The sequence below is a fragment of the Lycorma delicatula genome, chromosome 12 (assembly GCF_047948215.1).
Source record: "Lycorma delicatula isolate Av1 chromosome 12, ASM4794821v1, whole genome shotgun sequence".
Classification (NCBI taxonomy): domain Eukaryota; kingdom Metazoa; phylum Arthropoda; class Insecta; order Hemiptera; family Fulgoridae; genus Lycorma; species Lycorma delicatula.
In genome coordinates this window covers 60,370,379-60,391,869 of record NC_134466.1, presented here as the reverse complement: position 1 = coordinate 60,391,869, position 21,491 = coordinate 60,370,379, and the positions used below count along the sequence as shown (strand labels likewise).

Below are 21,491 nucleotides of genomic sequence, written 5' to 3'. Positions count from 1 at the left end.
GTTGCGATATTTCAGAAATATAAGTATCCACAAATGGATTTAAAATGAAGAGATTGGCTGAATTTTACGAAAATCTAATTTCGAAAATATTTTTAAGCCCGGTGAGAGATTCAGAACATTTATTTGTTTCAATTTTCTTATATTTCTTAACGTATTATTCCAAATTTGTAAAGCGAAGTTTTTTTTTTTTTTTTTTTTTTGTCTTCAGTCATTTGACTGGTTTGATGCAGCTCTCCAAGATTCCCTATCTAGTGCTAGTCGTTTCATTTCAGTATACCCTCTACATCCTACATCCCTAACAATTTGTTTTACATACTCCAAGCGTGGCCTGCCTACACAATTTTTCCCTTCTACCTGTCCTTCCAATATTAAAGCGACTATTCCAGGATGCCTTAGTATGTGGCCTATAAGTCTGTCTCTTCTTTTAACTATATTTTTCCAAATGCTTCTTTCTTCATCTATTTGCCGCAATACCTCTTCATTTGTCACTTTATCCACCCATCTGATTTTTAACATTCTCCTATAGCACCACATTTCAAAAGCTTCTAATCTTTTCTTCTCAGATACTCCGATCGTCCAAGTTTCACTTCCATATAAAGCGACACTCCAAACATACACTTTCAAAAATCTTTTCCAGACATTTAAATTAATTTTTGATGTAAACAAATTATATTTCTTACTGAAGGCTCGTTTAGCTTGTGCTATTCGGCATTTTATATCGCTCCTGCTTCGTCCATCTTTAGTAATTCTACTTCCCAAATAACAAAATTCTTCTACCTCCATAATCTTTTCTCCTCCTATTTTCACATTCAGCGGTCCATCTTTGTTATTTCTACTACATTTCATTACTTTTGTTTTGTTCTTGTTTATTTTCATGCAATAGTTCTTGCGTAGGACTTCATCTATGCCGTTCATTGTTTCTTCTAAATCCTTTTTACTCTCGGCTAGAATTACTATATCATCAGCAAATCGTAGCATCTTTATCTTTTCACCTTGTACTGTTACTCCGAATCTAAATTGTTCTTTAACATCATTAACTGCTAGTTCCATGTAAAGATTAAAAAGTAACGGAGATAGGGAACATCCTTGTCGGACTCCCTTTCTTATTAGGGCTTCTTTCTTATGTTCTTCAATTGTTATTGTTGCTGTTTGGTTCCTGTACATGTTAGCAATTGTTCTTCTATCTCTGTATTTGAATTCTAATTTTTTTAAAATGCTGAACATTTTATTCCAATCTATGTTATCGAAAGCCTTTTCTAGGTCTATAAACGCCAAGTATGTTGGTTTGTTTTTCTTTAATCTTTCTTCTACTATTAATCTGAGGCCTAAAATTGCTTCCCTTGTCCCTATACTTTTCCTGAAACCAAATTGGTCTTCTCCTAACACTTCTTCCACTCTCCTCTCAATTCTTCTGTATAAAATTCTAGTTAAGATTTTTGATGCATGACTAGTTAAACTAATTGTTCTATATTCTTCAAATTTTTCTGCCCCTGCTTTCTTTGGTATCATAACTATAACACTTTTTTTGAAGTCTGACGGAAATTCCCCTTTTTCATAAATATTACACACCAGTTTGTATAATCTATCAATCGCTTCCTCACCTGCACTGCGCAGTAATTCTACAGGTATTCCGTCTATTCCAGGAGCCTTTCTGCCATTTAAATCTTTTAATGCTCTCTTAAATTCAGATCTCAGTATTGTTTCTCCCATTTCATCCTCCTCAACTTCCTCTTCTTCCTCTATAACACCATTTTCTAATTCATTTCCACCGTATAACTCTTCAATATATTCCACCCATCTATCGACTTTACCTTTCGTATTATATATTGGTGTACCATCTTTGTTTAACACATTATTAGATTTTAATTTATGTACCCCAAAATTTTCCTTAACTTTCCTGTATGCTCCGTCTATTTTACCAATGTTCATTTCTCTTTCCACTTCTGAACACTTCTGAACACAAAGCGAAGTTACATTCCTTTATTTGGGCCATCAACAAATTTGATTTAAATGCTTGATACTTCTTATTAATCCAATAATAGTTTTTTCTTTTCCCTGCATTTCAAGGTCGAGTATATTCATTTTAGTTGTTACGTCTGTAAGAAAGGTTAAATCAGATAACCAGCTTCGATCACTAAGTTCTACATAATTTTCATTTCTAGATCCTACAAACTGTTTTATATCTGGAAGAAGCTCTAAAAATCGTTGCAGGACTTTTCCCTTACTGAGCCATCTAATTTCAAAATGTAACCTTAAAATTCCATACTCAGCATCGAGTTCATCGGTCACTTTTTTAAATAATCTGCTCTGAAATGGTCTGGCACGAATAGAATTGACAATTTCTAGAAGAACTTTAATGATATGTTCATAATGCAGCTCTTTTGTACATAATATCTGTTGATGTATGATGCAGTGGTAGTGAAACAAATATGAAAACTCAGCAAAACGTGATGAAGCCAACAACAGAACCGATCATGGCAGGTGCGCCGTTTTTTGTTACGGACACAAGTTTTTGAAGCGGAAAATTAATTTCTGTAATATGTTTTTTTAATAACTTGGTATATGTCCTCCCCGCCTGTATTTCCTTTTAATGGCGAAACTGACAGTATATATTCCTTGCTGAGCAATCGTTAAAAACCATCCTTATAAAAATATTTATTCGAGGTACATTGCAGATATTTGTTGATTCATCACACTGTAAATTTAGAAAAATACATTTTTGTAAATCACCTTTTAATTGTGCTCTGATATTTTCAGACATTGCTTCTATTCTACGAGCGACTGAATTTCTGGATAATTGAACATCTTGGATATCTAACATAATTTAATTCTTACTTTTAAATTCTTGAAATAATATTTCTGATGCGGCAAGCATTGATTCTTTAATTATGTTGCCGTTCTCAAAAGGTTTTTTATGCATTGCAAGTACATGTGCAGTCTTAAACGATGCAATCGTAGCAGGTTTCGTTTTATTAACGGCCTGGTATACAAAGATTGTTTGGTTTTAATTTCTTTCAATTTAGATATTCTTAAATTGTTGTTAGAACGATATTCAGTATCATATTTTTTACGAAATATTGTGAAATATCGTTCTATGTTTCATTTTTTCTCAACAGTAACTCTTGAACTACAAATCAAACAAATACATTTGTTCTTAAAATAGATAAAAAAATATTTCTCTTCCCATTCTTCATGAAAATTATAGTTGTATACACGTATTTTCTTTTTCTCTGGTTCCTGTGCCGACACGATTAGGGTAATTACAAAATAATTGCTTATATATAATAATGAATAATTTTCTGATAAATAAAAACAAATATTTTTATACCTGGATGAAACCACATGTTATTTCATGCACAACTTCTGATAAATAAAAATTCTGTATATATAAATATTACAAAATAAGTCAATGACCTCCCTCTTGATAGCTGCTGGCCAGCTCCAGCGCACAGCTTCTATAAACTGAGATAAACCGGCGCATCCCGAAGAGCGCTTCGGGTGACGCCGTGTCCGAACGAAAATATCCCTGATCAGTGGCGTAATAATTAAATAAAATCGAAAAACTTTACAAATAATCGACCAAATTAACATTAATTGCGTTAACTAATAATTAATGTGTTTTTTTATTCTTTCTATGCATTAAAATTAAAGAAATATCTGAGCAACTGTGACCATTAACCGGGGTATTATATTTTATAGAGCAAATATCTTTTAGACATTTCATGCCCGAGTTGTTAAAATGAGCCGCGGATTGGCAAACGGACCCCTGAACTACACGATAAAACCCTTTCTTTATGTAGAGATCGTACCGAAGAGGGTTATTCTGTGACCGATATATCAGATTCTCTCTATTGATTTCACCTTTCCCGTAAAAATTAGCCTAATCGAAAAACAGTGTAGAGCAGAGGTTCCCAAACTTATTTTTCTCATAGACCACTTTCAAAATTTTGCTGGTTCCGGTGGACCCCCTGCAGCTACATTTCTACCATATTTCCAGTCGACGGAAAATGTGAAGATTAGATCTAACTATGAAAATTTGCGTTACGGCTGAGTTCCACGAACTAACAGCTTCCGAAAAAAAAGTGAGAATTGATCGGTTAATTTTTGATCGACTGTGCTGTGAGTGGATGTGAAAAAAGTAAAGTTGGGCGATCAAAAAAAATGCTTCCATCCAACTTTACATTTTTGACATCTACTCACAGCACAAGAAAGCAATCGATTCTCACTTATTTTATTTAGAAAACTTCCCATTCAGAGTGGTAAAAAGCGAAAGAAAAATAGTATATTTTTTTGTGTTGCATTTATTCAAATATGTAATCATTACGCTATTAATTATTATTGTTATCATATTGCAATGTAATATAATAAAATTGTAGTAATATAATTAAAATTAAGCATTAATAACGTAATGTAACTTCTACAATGACAATCACTAAATAGTTACAATTTTAATGGGAGGGATGTACTTGATGGATTGACAGCAAATTATCAATATTTGGCTTCAGTTTTGTTAGGAATAAGCGCAAATCTCCCCGTTCTGTGATATTGAATCTGCTCCTTTTTTTTTGATAAAAGGTTTGTAACGACACTAAAACCTTTTTCGACAAGATATGACGAAGGAAACGCCATCAAAAGCCCTCTCGCAATTCCCCACAGTCCAGAATATTTTTCTGGTATTTCTGCCTGCAGCCAAAATGTTTGATACCCTCATTTAAATTTCATCTTCAGCTTCTCATTAGTGCTAAGCTCGAGTAGCTCTTGTAATATCCCATTCTCCACTTCCGTTTCATCAAATGGATTTATGATCCGTGGTGGTATTTCCATCGTCAGAATATCTTAAAATCTGATTTTGAAGTCATCATGCAGAGCGATTAAATGTTGAGCGTATGTCTGAATATCCTCATCAAGGCATTCTACATGCGACAAGTTTGAAAACTGGGAAAATACGCGCCGACTAATATTTTGCTTCATAAATTTCAATTTTTTAAGAAAAGCTGAAATTACACCCTTTGTTTTTATTAAATTGAGACTGTCCCCTTGTAATTGTAAGTTACAGTCGCTGAGCTTCTCAAAAACTCTGCCTAGATTGATACGCAAAGTCAAGCCAACATTTTAGTTCTTCACTATCGAAACTAGATGAATTTTCGTGGACCCCCGCTTACGAATTGTGAACCCCCATTTTTTGTCACGCCAACGTAGACCCCCGTCGAGTATCCCGTGGACCCCTGGGGGTCCACCTGGACCACTTTGGGAATCAGTGGTGTAGAGGATAAGAAGTCCGGATTTTTCACAATTCTGTCCAAAAATGACCCACATTTTTCCATTTTACTGATCAAGATCGTTACCCGATAACTGTTCCAAGATTTGAAGATTGAACGAGTGAAATAATTCTTCCTCAGGAAATGGTGGACGATGGATTTAGGAATGTTCACTTTCAGACTAATTCACCGGATTGATTTATTTGAATTCACGCAAGTACAGTTTCTTCTACTGCGTCATTAGTCTGTTGTTCTCCCAATCGTGGCAAATTGGCAACATTACCTTATTCCTTAAAATTTTGGAGTAATTCAACTTCTCACAGTGCTGTGTAATATTTGATAGCAGCATTCGGAATGATGTCGATTAAATTCATTATTAACATAATGATGTGAATAACCTTTAGGATAAGAATGACCCGATTAACCTTCCTCACAACAGGATGTTTTTATACCAGGGTGATTCAGGAGGATAGGGTAATACTTTGACAACTCATTCTAGAGGCTAAAAATAAGAAAAACGTTCATATAAACATATGTCTCAAAACGCTTCGTTAGCGAGTTATACAGGGTGAAAGATTTCGCCCGAGTTTCAGTTCGTTTGGGTAAATTAAGGCTTTCTGAAATTCTGGAAAGGTCAGTTAAGGGACAAATTCAATTGTTTCTTATGGTTTTTGAGCTGGAAAATCGAAAAAATAGGTCCCAGAACTGTATCTCTCTTAGGTTTTAAGATATCCCATGTAAAACGCCAAAAATAGGGCCAAAAATCACATTTTTTACGGTTGACGTACAATTTACGTTGTTAAATTGGCAATAAATCGTACATTTTTTAAACATAAATTGCAGAAAATTTAATTATAAGAAGATTGATGTAAATAATGTCAACAGAAAACAAATAACATTTTAAATAAATGTCGTCTTTTATTAACAACAAAACAGATTGAAAAAACTTTTTCGTTATGTACAGTATAAAATAACTAGAGGAAGAAAGAATACTTACTGTTTTTTTATGATAATGATAATAAAGTGCTGCTTACAAGTAGTATTTCATGTGGTTTAATAACTTTAAAAAATGCCACCGTTGTGTTCAATGCACTTTTCAACGCGTTGTACTAAATTTTGTGTTGCCAGTTTAACGGTATCTTTGCGTTCCTTGATTATAGCTGCAGCGTTGAGAATGCGAGCAATCAGTTCATCGCGTGTGTCTACTTTTTGCTTGTAAACCTCATTTTTCAACCATCCCCAAAAACAATAATCCAACGGAGTGAGGTCTGGGGATCTCGGTGGCCAATTAACCGGACCTCTACGTCCTATCCATTTACCAGCAAAATTTCATCAAGACATTTCCTTACTTCATTAGTGAAATGTGTAGGAGCTCCATCAAGTTGGTAATGAGAGTTTCAAGAATTGTCAAGAATTTTCATTTTAAAAATTTTCCTCTCTTTTTACTCTCCTTGTAGAGAGAATCGTTTAAGAAAAATCCTTTCTTTGAGGGTATATGTTATAAAAATAATTTATCCTCCAAAATTCTAGATTAAACATATCTAGATTAAACAGTTTGAGCTGTGCGTTGATGAATCATTCAGTCAGTCAGGACATTGCTTTATATATATATATATACACAGTATATATACAGAGTGATTCAGGAGGATAGGGCAATACTTTGACAACTCATTCTAGAGGGTAAAAATAATAAAAAAGTTCATATAAACATAGATCCGAAAACGCTTCGTTAGAGAGTTTCACAGGGTGAAAGATTTCGCCCGAGTTTCAGTTCCTCCGGATAAATTAAGACTTTCTGAAATTCTGTTTATTACGTTACGAGTGAAAGTAGCTTAATCCGAAAATAGTATAAATGGAATTAAATGTTGATTCCTATTAACCCGTTTACAAATCTGCAGCCGGCTGGCGTAGTCACCAGGCTGGAGATGGTGCACTTTCTCAATATGAAAAGGATGCAATCCATTATTATTTAATGTCCTCCATACTCTACTTTGTGAAATATCGAGCCGTGTTGCAAATTAATCGTGTGATCGTTGCCGGACTACGTTGAACCATCTGCTGAATATTTTCACCTTCATCAGTATGATTTGCTTGTCGTTCAGATGAAATATGAGCGCTGGGAAGTGTACCGTTCTCACGAAGGTTATTAAAAATTCTAATAAATACTTTACGATTTGGTACAACACGACCAGGATACCTATGTCGATATTCCGTAACCGTTGCCGCAGCACTTCCATTGCAAAATCCGTACATGAAAATCACGTCGGCATATTCGGCATTAGTGAAGGTACGCGGTATTTTTCAAAACAAAATTAAACAGAATTTCACTTTTTTTAACAGACTTGATTTTTATGCAATGTAAAATGAATACAAAATTACACTTCTTAACAGTTTTCCTGAAATTTTTACGATAAGAATTCGACGTAATACTGCAACACGATTGATCAGGGAAAGGTTATTTAACAATTAACTGACAACAATGAGTAGTATTTAAACAAATTGTGATGAAAAAATCAGTTTTGTCAACTTGTTTTCCGTAAGTCTAAAATTATTGTAGCTACTAGACACATGTTTTCTTTTTTTATAACATTTTCTTTTAAGTTTTCGTCGGTTTGTTTGTTAATAAGAGTCTACATGTTTAAAATTTTATTTCTTTTTTTTTTGACATTATTTACATCAATCTTCTTATAACTAAATTCTCTACTATTTATGTTTAAAAAATGTATAATTTATTGCCAATTTAACAACGTTATTGTACGTCAAACGTAAAAAAATGTGTTTTTTGACCCTATGTTTGGCGTTTTACATGGGATATCTTAGAAACTAAGAGAGATACAGTTCTGGGATCTACTTTTTTCGATTTCCCAGCTTAAAAACCATAAGAAACAATTAAATTTGCTCCTTAATTGACCTTACCAGAATTTCAGAAAGCCTTAATTTACCCGGAGGAACTGAAACTCGAGCGAAATCTTTCAACCTGTATAACTCGCTAACGAAGCGTTTTCGGACATATATTTATATGAACTTTTTTCTTATTTTTAGCCTCTAGAATGAGTTGTCAAAGATTCCCTATCCTCCCTAATCACTCTGTATATGTTACCTCTGCGACAGTACCATAAGTTTTTCCTACCAGCAACACAAAAGAGTTATCATAATTTCGTCTTGGTGTTGGAGTTTTCGGATAATGTTTAAAACAATGTCGATCTATCATATAAATTTTTCGATTATCGAATGAAATGTAACTTTGTACTTTCATATTTATGATATTAAACTGTAATACCCGTTCCTCTTTTTGGGAAATTTAACATTAAATAAATATTATATCTCATGTTGGCCATTTATAATTCATTAGTTAAAAATATTTTTAGCAAGAGCTATTAAAAAAGCCAATATAAAAAGTATGTCCTTTTTAAACTGTTTGTTGGATGTCATAATTAGTAGTATTAAAATATCGATTCAAAAAACAAAAAAAGCAGTCGCGGGACTGGCCGACAGAAGTGAAAACTTCAAATAATGAATACCGATTAGTGGTTTATAATTATATTTGATTATTTTACTGTTTTAAGTTGTGCTAATTTTATTAAAACATATATTTAAATGATTATATAATGAATTAAAAAATATTAACAATTTTTTTAATTAATTTTATTTATTAATTATCAATAACAATGATAAAATATTTACATGTTAATAATGATGTGTATTATAGTTAACAATGATACATTTTATTCTATTCCTGAAATGTTTACATTATTTGTATTATCATCATGTTCTAAAAATGAAACAATTGGTTTGTGGTAACTGAAATATGAAATAAATACTCTCGAATGAAATTTATTCAAATATCTTGTAAATATTTCGTCTATTGTTGTGCCATATCTTGTAGTACTTATATTTTTATCGTTTGACATTGTTAAGTTTAATTTTTCTTTTAAAAAGTCTATTAGTGACTGTGATGATTCTTCAGCAAAATTAATGTTGAAGTTTCAACTTAAAGTAATAGGAATTTCGTGGAAATTTCCATTAAATAATTTTTATATTTCTGTGTATATTAGTAAATTTGTATGAAAAAACTTTATAATTTTTTTTTATCTCTATGTTTTCGTACACTTAATTTTGTTAATTCTTTTTCCTGGTTTTTTTTTCATCGGCCGTTTCTGATTCTGAAGAATTGCTCTTTTGCCTTTCTCTATACCGCTGATTACGAAATCTTCTTAATTCTTTTGAATGTTCATTTTTAACCACTACTTTTTTCATCATTATTACTGTCATACTCTTCATGTTTTCCTTTTTTGAATATTTTTCTTTGAAAGTCAAATTTTCATATTGCCTTTCATCGTCAGTACCTCTTTTGCGGCTGTTTATTGAACTATAACATCTATCTTCATTTCCCTCCATAACTGATCCTAATAAAATATTATTTAAAATTATTATAAAACTCGGTCAAATATATATACTAAAACCTATTATAATATTTTACATGGGCAATTCTACATGAATTAAATGTATACAAAGGAATTTTTTATTATGTATTAATTTTTTTAATTTAAAAATACGCGGAATATGAAGAAAATGTTTGAATCTGCTGAATTTTAGAATGTACAATATACATAGTGCTGGTCTTGGTTAGTTCTATTAAAATGCAAGAGATGGCGTTGATTGACGTGAGATTATTTGAATAGAGTTAAAAATTATTAAGTAGGTATTTATTTAATTAAAATAAATTATTACTGCTAAAAATAAACATTTTATCGATTCAAACGAATTTTTAATTTTTAAAAATTATTTCATCCCTAAATTAGCTAAAACCAACAATTTAAAAAAAAATATGTGTGCTTTAAGACCGCACCGAAGTGAAAATTTGTATAGGAACGCAATCGTTTCGAATTAATATATATTACCAGTAGTATATAATATTTACATTCAATAGACACTTTAACCTTTGACCCCCTAGAACCAATTTGAACGTGTGTTTTCCACGATTATACCCTGTTTGTAGTTAAATTTTCACGCTGAAAGAGTGGATTTACTGCAAAATACGTAGTAAAACACGGGTTTGAGATGCCCCCAAAATTACAACAAAGAAATTGGATATTAAACTTCCACGTCTCTTTTCACGGGTTTATTCGAATACATTAAAGAACGGCTACTTTCAATGAAGAATGTGTGTTCACATGTTGAAACAGTTGATTTACTGAAAAATTCGAAGTAAAACATCTTTTAACTGCAAACAGCATGATTAATTTTAAACTTATGATGTCGATGTAGGTCATCATTACTTTCAGCGATATGTTTGTATGTCATTAATCATTATTTAATATATTCAATGATCATTATTTACGATTCAGACTTCAAAATTATTGTTGGTCTTTATAATCTAACAGCTACTCAGTTAACGCTGTAAATTTATAATGATGTTCTGCATCAATCGATCATCATTACTTTCACCGAAAGCGGGTATTGTGGATTTTTTATTTTTTATAGTTGTGATAGTTAATTATTGACAGATTATATTATTTTATTTATATTTTACATAAAAAACGGGAGATTTCTCAGACATATCTTTCGTTAAATAAAAAAAGGGCGTATCTCAAAAACGGTGCGTCCTAGGACATTTTTAACGCGATTTTTAAAGGCTTTATTCTAGTCCTAGTCCCATACGTCTAGCGGTCACCGTTCTCGAAATACTAGCGCGAGCGAAATTCGCCCCCACAGAATTGCAGGACCAAAATATTTCATATAAAGTAATTTTTTAACATTAAACAACAATTTTATCGACAATATTTTCAAGGTTAATGGTTTTTTAATGCGTATAAATTAGGTGCTTAAAATCTTTACATATGTTATCCAAACTTAATAAAATAATATTATAATATGTTACACTGAATTTAAACAATTATTTTTTATTATTATTATGAACGATAGAGAGGGAGAATTATTGTGAATCACCGGCACTATTATTTTCTTCAACCTCCAATCCTCTGCTACTACATATTATACTACGAGGTGCGACAATAAAGTAATGAGACTGATGTGAAAAAAAAATGTTGCTTACCGTTTTAATCATGTTTAGTGTTGTCTCCTTCAAAGTAGTTCCCCTCTGATTGCACACACTTATTCCAGCGCTTCTGCCATTGATGGTAACATTTCTGGACCTCATCTTCTGTAATATCCTCCAAGACCCTCGTCACAGTTATTTGGACATCTTGTGTTGTTTGAAAATGGTGTCCCTTAACCGCCATTTTGACTCTTGGAAATAGAAAAACATCGCACGGAGCGATATCTGGTGAATAAGGTGGCTGTGGTAGTACTGAAGTTTGTTTTGAGGTTAAAAATTGCTGTACTGACAGAGCAGTATGGGATGGCGCATTCTCGTGATGCAGAATCCAATTATCAGCAATGTTAGCACGGACACGAAGAACTCGTTTACGAAGTCTTTCTAAAATTTCTTTGTAGAAATATCGGTTAACCGTTTGTCCAGGAGGCACCCGCTCTTTATGAACAATTCCCTTGGAATCGAAGAAGCACATAAGCATGCGTTTCACTTTTGACTTTGACATGCCAGCTTTTTTTGGTCTGGGTGATCCCTTTGAGCACCATTGCGAACTTTGGAGTTTTGTCTCTGAATCGTATTGAAAAAACCAAGCTTCATCACCGGTGATAACACAGCTCAACAAATCTGGATTGATTTCCGTTTGCTCTAACAGATCGGCTGTCATATTTTTCCGTGTTTCTCGCTGTTGTTGTGTGAGATTTTAGGGAACCATTTTTGCACAAATCTTTCTCATACCAAGATCTTCAGTTAATATTAGACGAACCGTTTCTCGATCGATGTTGAGTTCTTCTGCAATCATTTTCACCGATAATCTTCGATCAGATCGTACGATTTCACGCACCCTGGTCAAGTTGACATCTGTCCGTGAGGTTGATGGTCGTCCACTGCGGTCTTCATCTTCAACATTCGTTCTGCCTTCACTAAAAATTTTATGCCACCGAAAAACTTTAGTTCTTGACATAACCTCCTCTCCAAAAGCCTTTTGAAGCTACCGTAAGTTGTCGTCGCGTTTTCACCCGATTAAACGCAAAACAAGGGCATACCGTTGCGCAATATTTTGCGGTTTCATTTCTGTGACGAGAGACACAAATACGTGTTCACTTATTACAGCACAACTCACGACTGAGCAGTTGCATGAATTTGCCGCTTGGACTAGAAGTAGCTTATAGACCAAGGTCAAAGATGGTGTGCCTACGCAAGCTGCAGGGTTGCCACATCTTGCAAAGAAAAAATCAGTCTCATTACTTTATTGTCGCACCTCGTATACACTCATATATGCGTATATATATATATATATATATTCGCGCTCTACGCCTTTTTCTCTTTTATATATATGCTTAGCGTGTTGCGTTACGTTAAGATTTCGATTTTGTCAGCGTTTTTTTTTTCCCATGTTCCCATGTAATTCGTGTGTACAAAAGATTCTGACACAAGCGACTAAAGAAGTTTTCACTTCAAAAAAATACAAAGGATTGGCCAACCCGATAACTGATTTCAAGTGAATGCCAAAAATTATGCACTGAAAATTTATTGTGCGTTTTCATTTTCATCATTGATCAAAAATAATTTCTATTTTAAGTAATAATATAGAAGATTATCAGATTGTGTATTTGCTATCCATTTTAACAATTTCCAGCTATACTTAACAGTTTATCAACCGATTTAAATGAATTTAAGAGAACAGCTATTTATTACTCTTATATTATTTTTTTATTATTTTATTTTTAAATAACTATTAAATGTTATATTTTTTTGCAGGGATTATTGATGGTGAAAAATTTTATACCTGATTTTACTACAGTAACTAAACATTTAATAGTTTTACCATATGGAGAATATAGAACGGAGGTATATTTTTATTCGAATAATAGTAACGCTAAAGTTTTGGAAACATGCGTAGGAGGTTCAGCTGAAGTACGACCATTGTATGAGATTCAGCACAAATTTAGTAATGTAACTTCTGGTTTTATAATCAAAGGTTAACAAAAGTTGAAACGGTGTATAATGGGAATAAGGACATCTTTTAAAAAATAACTGCACAAAAATATATTATTTGCATATTGATTTTCTTTCACAGTAATAAATTTCAATAAATGTATAAATAAATCTTTTATGCACAGTTCTTTAATATTCAACTAAAAATATTCAGCACAAATATTTAATAAATAATTTGAAAGAATAGAAAATTTATTTACCAAGTTTTTTATTTGTTCCATATGAACACAAAAAAAAATCATACTTTTTTGAGTGTGAAAAAGTGTTTGAATAATTTTCCCGGCTATTAATAGTGAAAATTAATAGTTACAGCCAAAAAAAATACAGATTATATATATTTTTAGAGGTGAGAATACATTACGAAAAATATTTCTAAAAATATTCATGTTTGTTTAAGCTTAAAAAATTTACATTAGTAATGTTTTCTGCAGAACTTTCACCCCTTCGATAAAGGTAAAAACAAAAAAAAAGAGGAGGACTTTTATAAGCCTTTTCTTCATTTTATATCCTTAATCTTCAATTTAAAAAAAGGATGCAAGCATTTCCAGATTGTTCTTTACATGATGTATCAACTTCATTTAAATAATATTTGAACAAAAAGCGAAAAACACACACACACACATATATATATATATATATATATCTATATCTTTTGGATTATTATTTTTCTAGCATTGTAGGAATACATTTTCTTAAATAAAGTTTCCTCTAAAATGCTTCTGAAGAAAACCGAATTCTACGCGATATATTCTTCAACCCCTGTTAACGAATTAAAAAAAAATATTATTACGATCAATCCCGCATATATAGAAATGTTTGAGTCAAATGTGAAGAAAATCGGTTCGGTCAATCTTAAGATACAGAGTGTCCCATATAAAACGCAACCCATCAATCACTCATCCATGAAATTTCAAAAGTCAAGCTTACTCCCCTACTCATTACTGAACTGAACTCGTCCAACATCAGAACAACGCGGCGACGCAGTTTAACAATACCGATAGTAACAACAATGCAATCATAACGTTCAGTGTATTGCTAGAGACAAGATGGTGTTTTCGCTAGATGAACGTGTTTTCATTGTCGAGTCGTACTTCAGTACAAAATCAGTGGTCGCAGTGCAAGATTTGTTTCGCCATAAGTACCCAGATAAACCGGCTCCTAACAAAACATCAGTATTGAGGTTAGTCGCAAAATTTAGAGAGACCGGTTCTGTTAATAACAAGGAACACAAAAGATTGCGTCAGCGTTGAATGCAGATACAGTCACTGAAATCAAAGACCGATTACTCGCCTCGCCAAATAAATCGATCTGACGTTTGTCTGCTGAAATTAATTTGTCTAAATCAACTGTTCATCGGGCGACCAAACGATTACAATTACGAACTTATCGCAATCAAACGGTTCATCGACTTCTTGAGCCCGACAAAGAAAAACAACTACAATATTGTCAGTGGTTCCATCGCTTTCTGCGTGAGGGAATTAATATTATGGATTCGTTATTTTTCACAGATGAAGCACGGTTTCATTCGGATGGCTACGTAAACAGCCAAAACAGTAGAATTTGGAGCGCTGAAAATCCCCATGTTTACCACGAAAAACAATTACACCCGCAGAAGTCGGGCGTGTGGTGCGCGATATCGCGGAAGAAAACAATCGGTCCACTTTTTTTCGAGTACACCATTAATGCAGAACGATATCAGTATATTTTATTTCAGTTCATCGCACTCTTGGAAGAGGAAGACAGACACTGCTGGCTACAACATGACGGTGCGACATCGCACTACGCAGGGCCAATTTCTGATTTCGTCGAGGAATTCTTTGGTAATCGTGTTATCGGTCGAGGCTTGTGGCCACCAAAATCTCCAGATTTGACTGCGGCGGATTTTTTTCTACGGGTTTACCTCAAAGAAAAAGCCTACAGCGACAAACCACGAACACTTGAACGATTGAAAGTCAATATTGAACAAGCTGTATTAAATATCCGGCCACAAACTTTGAAAAAAGTTGCAAGAAACGCTGTAAAAAGAATTGAAGCTTGTATTCAAGAAGATGGTGGCCACTTCCAACATTTACTTTAAATGTAAGGTAATGGATGGTAATAATAAAAATTAGATTTACATTTACACATGCCTTTTTATTATTTTAATACCTACCAATATAAGGTTGGGTTGCGTTTTATATGGGACACCCTGTAGTTTCAGGTGTAATCCTAGGAGGTTTCTTAGTATTTTCAGAACTGATGGTATTTTAATCATAATTAAAAAGCGATTAAAATGTAAAATTATACATGCTGATATAATATTTTTATTTTATTACATAATATCTATTGGACATTTATTAAGAATTGACGTCATTTTGTGCTACTAATAAAATAGAGACTAAAATAAGACTCTATTGTGTGATTTGGAGCATTAAAATAGTAAATTTATAAACCATTCATAAAAGAAAAAAACAAATAAATAAAAATAAAAAAAAATGGTGATTTTTTCATCCAATATTATTATTTTTTTATTTTTGCTTGATGATATCACCAAATTAATATTATTATTATTTTTTAATTTATTTATTATCAGTTGAAAATTACATATACACTTCTATTTAACATATTTATCCTTGACCCAGCTAGCAAAAGAAACCTTGAATGTTAGCCGCGAGTTCATATCATTGTAACAGGATGGCTAATAAAAGAACTAATTAAAAATACAATATTTAACTAAAAAATATATATGATTTGTGTTACATGATAGATAAAAATAAAAAAAGGAACAAAAATTTAAGTTGAAATTTCTGTTAAAAAATATATATAGAATCACAATGTAAAATTATTTAAATTTACATTGAAATCAAATAAATTTAGAATACAATAAATTATGAATTTAAAAAAGTGAGAAAAAAGATAATTCCACAATGGATAAATAAAAAAATACATTTTAAGATAACACAACAAGAAATATTCGTAAGATAAGACAGTTGTATACTATTATAAATTTATACTGCTTTAGCATTCAGTTAAATATTCCCATTTTTTATACATACACTAGCTCTACCCGCCACGCTTCGCTGTGCCACATTGTGGTTGCATGGATGAGAAATGAGAAACAAAACAAAGCATACGTTTCATAGAAGTTTAATTTTGCAATACTTGTGGATATACAATATTTTTTGTTTTTCCACTGTCTGCGTAGATATAAAAGGCTATCTGGTTTGCCGACTCGGGAACACGCAATATACAGTTGCCCATGTGAAAAGCAATCCGCATCTAAATCTAAACCATACAATTCTAAAGATTGACCTTGAGCTTTATCGATTGTGATTGCAAATGCCAATCGAATTGGGAATTGCAATCTTTTAAATTAAAATGGTGTATCGGGAGGGATCATGGGTATTCGAGGAATGAGGACATCTTCACCTTTGAAAGGCCCCGTTAAAATCGTTGCTTCCACTACGTTATTCATCAATTTCTTAACTACAAGTCGCGTGCCGTTGCAGTGTTATGGCTGATTAATATTCCGCAACAGGATAATTGTCATTTTTTGATCGAACCGTTGCTAGAATCAATCTAATGAGGAATGTTTTCCCAGTTCCACCTGGCGCATCCAAGAAGAAGGTCCCCCAACTCCGTCATTTATCATTTGCATTATGCGATCATAAATGTCTTTCTGTTCACGCATTAATTTGGGATTGTTTGATTGGACATATGACTGAAAATCACCAATGTTGTAACTCTGTTCACGGCGTAAATCCACATCAAATGAAGCAATCGCAGCTCGGGTGGGTGCTGGCATTCCCAATTGACTAAGAACTTTATTTGCAATAGCTAAGCACTTGTTTCAATATTTATCAATGCTTCGTTGTAAGCACCTACTGTAAATTCCATGATCATATTGGTATTTTCTAGGCGTACTCTATGCAAAATATCCTCAGCTATATGCGATCGATATCTTTCCCATAATTCTGTGGGAGATGAAGGGAAGCAAGCGTCAATATAATTGCGAATAATGCGCGAATTTGGTTTGGATGTGTAGTGTTGCACGCGTCATTAATACATATATCCCACTGTTGGTCGTTTTCTAATAAATTTAGAGCTTGGTGAAAGGCGCAGCTAAATCACGATGCGATCACACAAAAGTACCTCGATTAAAGTGAATATTTAATTCAGATTGTTTAATAATCTGAATCGGATGCAAGTGGATACGTTTTTTTTTTTGTTAATAAACAATGTAATTGGGAACAGGTATTGTTTCACATGTGACTGCGGTTGTCGTTAGCTACTATGGCGAGTGTTCCCCTCGCTTCCGGCAGATGGCGCGGTCACTGGTACCAGCTGACCGTTAAAAAACTGTTTTCTCGCGGTCGCGGGTATGTGACTGATGCGAAAAATAGATAAAAACAATATTTGATGCGGGTTATATATCGTGCTAAAATTTGAGCTCAATCGGTGCAGAACATTTTGAGGTTCTGAAGCGTACACAAACGAACTTAACATTTATATATATATATATATATACACACACAGCATATATATACATAATACATATAATATAATATATATATATATATATTATGTATATATATGTTGTATATACATAAGTGTGTATATGTATATATATATAGATTTTTTTAATTTTAAGTAGTATATTCATTTATTTTGTTTTATTCTGTCCATTATAATAATATGTTAAATTTGTTTTTATTAGTATGAATTATTTTTGTCTTTCAATTTGGTAATTTAAAATATATATTGTGTTTCACGACCATTCAACTATTTCATTGATTATATTACTATTATAATATATTACTATATGTAACGTCCAAATCATTATTTGGACGTTAAAATGATCGGGGACTTTGTTAGAAAATATACTGGAATAATTACGAAAATTGACGTTTGCAAACAGTTAATTTTGAAAAGTATTTGTTCCTTCTGAATGAGAATTGTACGGTGTATTTTTAAATTCAAAATTATTTAAATATTTGTTTACGTGTAGTATTACTTTCTTGACATATATTTGTCTCAAAGTAGGTACTTTAAATGCTTCAAATAAGCGTGTACCGGGATATAACCTTGGTCTACCGAGAACTGTTCTTATTAAATATTTCTGGAGCACAAATATTTTATTAAGATTGTTATCATATGTTCCTTCCCGTATCTCGATTCCACATTGAAAAAGTGAATGAGCATATGTAATAAATATAATTCTTATTATTTCAAGGTCTTTAATTTTGTTTATTTAGTAAAAAGTATAAATAAGGTATTTTAGTCTTGATGTTAAATACCGTAGGTTAACATTTTCTACTTCATACGATCGTCCAATATTAATCCGAGATATTTTATCGACTTGACTTCGTCTATCGACTACAACAGCAGTTACTGTTTATCGATTCGGTATTACTTACTGAACATGTATGTAGTTTTAGTTGAAATTCTTGAGGGAGTTTCCCGGTTTCAGTAGGCGAGAACGAGATATATTTAATCTTATTTAGGTTCAGGGTAAGAATTTGGCTTTCAAACCAAGATTTAATCATAAGAAATCCACGGGTAGCGCTCTTATGCACTTCATCCCATGTCTCGCCCGAAAAAAACCAAAGCTGGGTCATCAGCGTAAGATACTATGGTATCCTTAGGAAGGTTCAATTTTAAAAGATCGTTGACACATATTAAAAAAAAATATTGGTGAGAGAACAGTACCTTGTGGTAGTGCGAAGTTTGACGATTTTCTGTTACCACTGACATTATTTAAAATTTTATGACTGACATTTAAAATGATATATTCAAGAAAACAATTAAATTTTATGTTTTTAATTTTAAATATGTCAAAGTAATGATGACAATATCAATTTTTTGAAAACATAAAATAATAAAATACTGCTTATCTCACAAATCAAGCAGTATGAATTATACAGAGTTATCATAAAAGAATGGTGCGGTTTTGAACATGGTTTAAATTAAAGCAGAATTACTCACAGTTTATGTTTTTTATTTTTCAAATTTGTCCTCTCAAACATTTTTTTACAAAAATGTAAAAAAATGTTTGAGAGGACTGTTTAATAAATTTCAATATGTGCGCCCTTAGTCGCTCGACAAATATCCAAACGATACTCAACTTCTCTCCAAACATTAGTTAACATTTCTTCGTTAACGGTTGTCATCGCTTCATTAATCATGTTTTTTAAGCGGTTTAAGTCGCGAATTTTTTCTGTATAAACAACGCTTTTGATGTCCACAAGAAAAAAATCGCAAGGTGTCAGGTCTGGACTCCTTGGAGGCCAAAGTACGGGTCCTGCCGGCCTATCTATCGATCTCCAAATTTTTCGTTCAAAGCGTCCGTGACCGATGCATTGAAGTGCGGGGAGCACCATCTTGTTGGAAATGAAGTCGATGTTCATCCGGCTGTGGAAAGCAATAATCGGTTAACATGTCCAGATACGCGACTCTATTAATTGTTTTTTCAGCAAAGAAGAAAGGCCCTGTTACACGATTTTTCATCGCACCACACCAAACATTAACTTTAGGCGAATCGCGTTGTTTCTCCATAATTGCGTGTGGGTTTTCAGAGCCCCATATTCGTGAATTGTGTCTGTTAACGCATCCATTCACATGGAATGTAGCTTCGTCTGTAAAAATTATATCGTCTAAAAACGATTCGTTTTCACTTATTCTGTCCGACATTTCAACAGCGAAATTGTAACGTTTTACACCATCATCGGGTTTCAATTCCTGCAGTATCTGGATTTTATAAGCGTGTAATTTCAGTTTTTTATGTGAACTGTTGATTTTGGAATACCTAATTCGACGCTTCGAATACCTAATTCGAATTGCCGATCGTCTAATTCAACCGTTTCGTCTGGTACACTTGGTCTGCCGGTTGATTTCTGTTTCTTAACCGATCCGGTTTCTTCGAATCGTTTGAACCGACGTGTTATGTTATTTTTGTGTGGCGGATCTCTTCCGAATTCACGTCGAAACGCACGTTTAACTAAAATTACGGATTTTAACTCGGCCATCAATAAAATACACTTTGGTTTGTCTTTATCCGAGAACATAGTGACTCGCTAAACTCACCGCAACAACAATACAAGAACTGACGTTGCGGTTACAACTGCTGATAAACAAACTTTTGGGTTGGAGGTTTTCGGGGATATCAATATAACATCTAGAAATTTCCCTACAATCTTACTATGAATTACTAAAACCGCACCATTATTTTATGATAACTCTGTATATTAACATTTTTGCAGCAATCTCAAAAAGAAGATGGAACAGAACGGAACGCAAGTATAGCAGGAGAATTTGTATCTTCCTATTAATCGCAGAACCTAGTAAAACGTCACCCTGCTGTATCTATATCTCCTGATCACCCTGCTGTAATCACCTTGATTACCTTGAATCACCTTGATGATTTGGACAATCACCCTGCTGTATCTTTCATAAAAGATACAGGAGGGTGATTATTTATTTAGTGACTGTTATAATTATTTTGTTTTATTTATGGACAGAATTAAAAGTATCAATGTACTTTAAAACAAGCTATCACATGATTATATGCCTCATTTAAAATGTTTGATCCGACTCAGCTTCATGCCTATCTAAAGGCTGAATACGCTAAACTGTAGCTTACTGTGTTGGCTCTCCTATCGGAGGAGATAGGAGAGCCAACACAGCTATCCTATACCTCATATAACATGAAAAATAAAGGGAGCATATACAATCATAGTTCTATCTATCTGAAATAAACCCATTGTCGGCTACCATTTTGGATTGGGCAATTAGAATGGTCAAATTACCATTGACCCTGTTTGAAATATAAATTACATAAGAATATTGAATATATATTATAAATACATAAAGGTAATTTATAAGAATTTGTTTAATTATTCTTAAATATCTACAATATATTCCATCAAAATGAATAGATATAATGAATGGTCACAATACCTATTAACTTTTTTATATTTCATTTATTCTGGCTGGCATTATACAGGGTGTCCCATATAAAACGCAACTCATCAATCACTCATCCATGAGATTTCAAAAGTCAAGCTTACTCCCTTACTCGTTACTGAAATGGACTCGTCCAACATCTGAACATCGCGGCGACGCAGTAGAACACTACCGAACCCACCGGGTTGGTCTAGTGGTTAACGCGTCTTCCCAAATCAGCTAATTTGGAAGTCGAGAGTTAC

At 32.9% G+C, this 21,491-nt stretch overlaps 1 protein-coding gene across 16 annotated transcripts in view; it reads left to right on the top strand.

The window, feature by feature from the left end:
* The window catches only part of LOC142333472 (uncharacterized), a 62,896-nt gene extending 49,477 nt beyond the window's left edge, over positions 1-13,419 (top strand). For all 16 annotated transcript variants that reach the window (XM_075380684.1, XM_075380683.1, XM_075380674.1 and 13 more), the window contains one exon: positions 13,072-13,419. In XM_075380684.1, the coding sequence (XP_075236799.1) occupies positions 13,072-13,296 (225 nt within the window). In that variant the 3' untranslated portion in view covers positions 13,297-13,419. The remainder of the gene's footprint in view (positions 1-13,071) is intronic.
* The last annotated feature ends 8,072 nt before the right edge of the window (positions 13,420-21,491 follow it).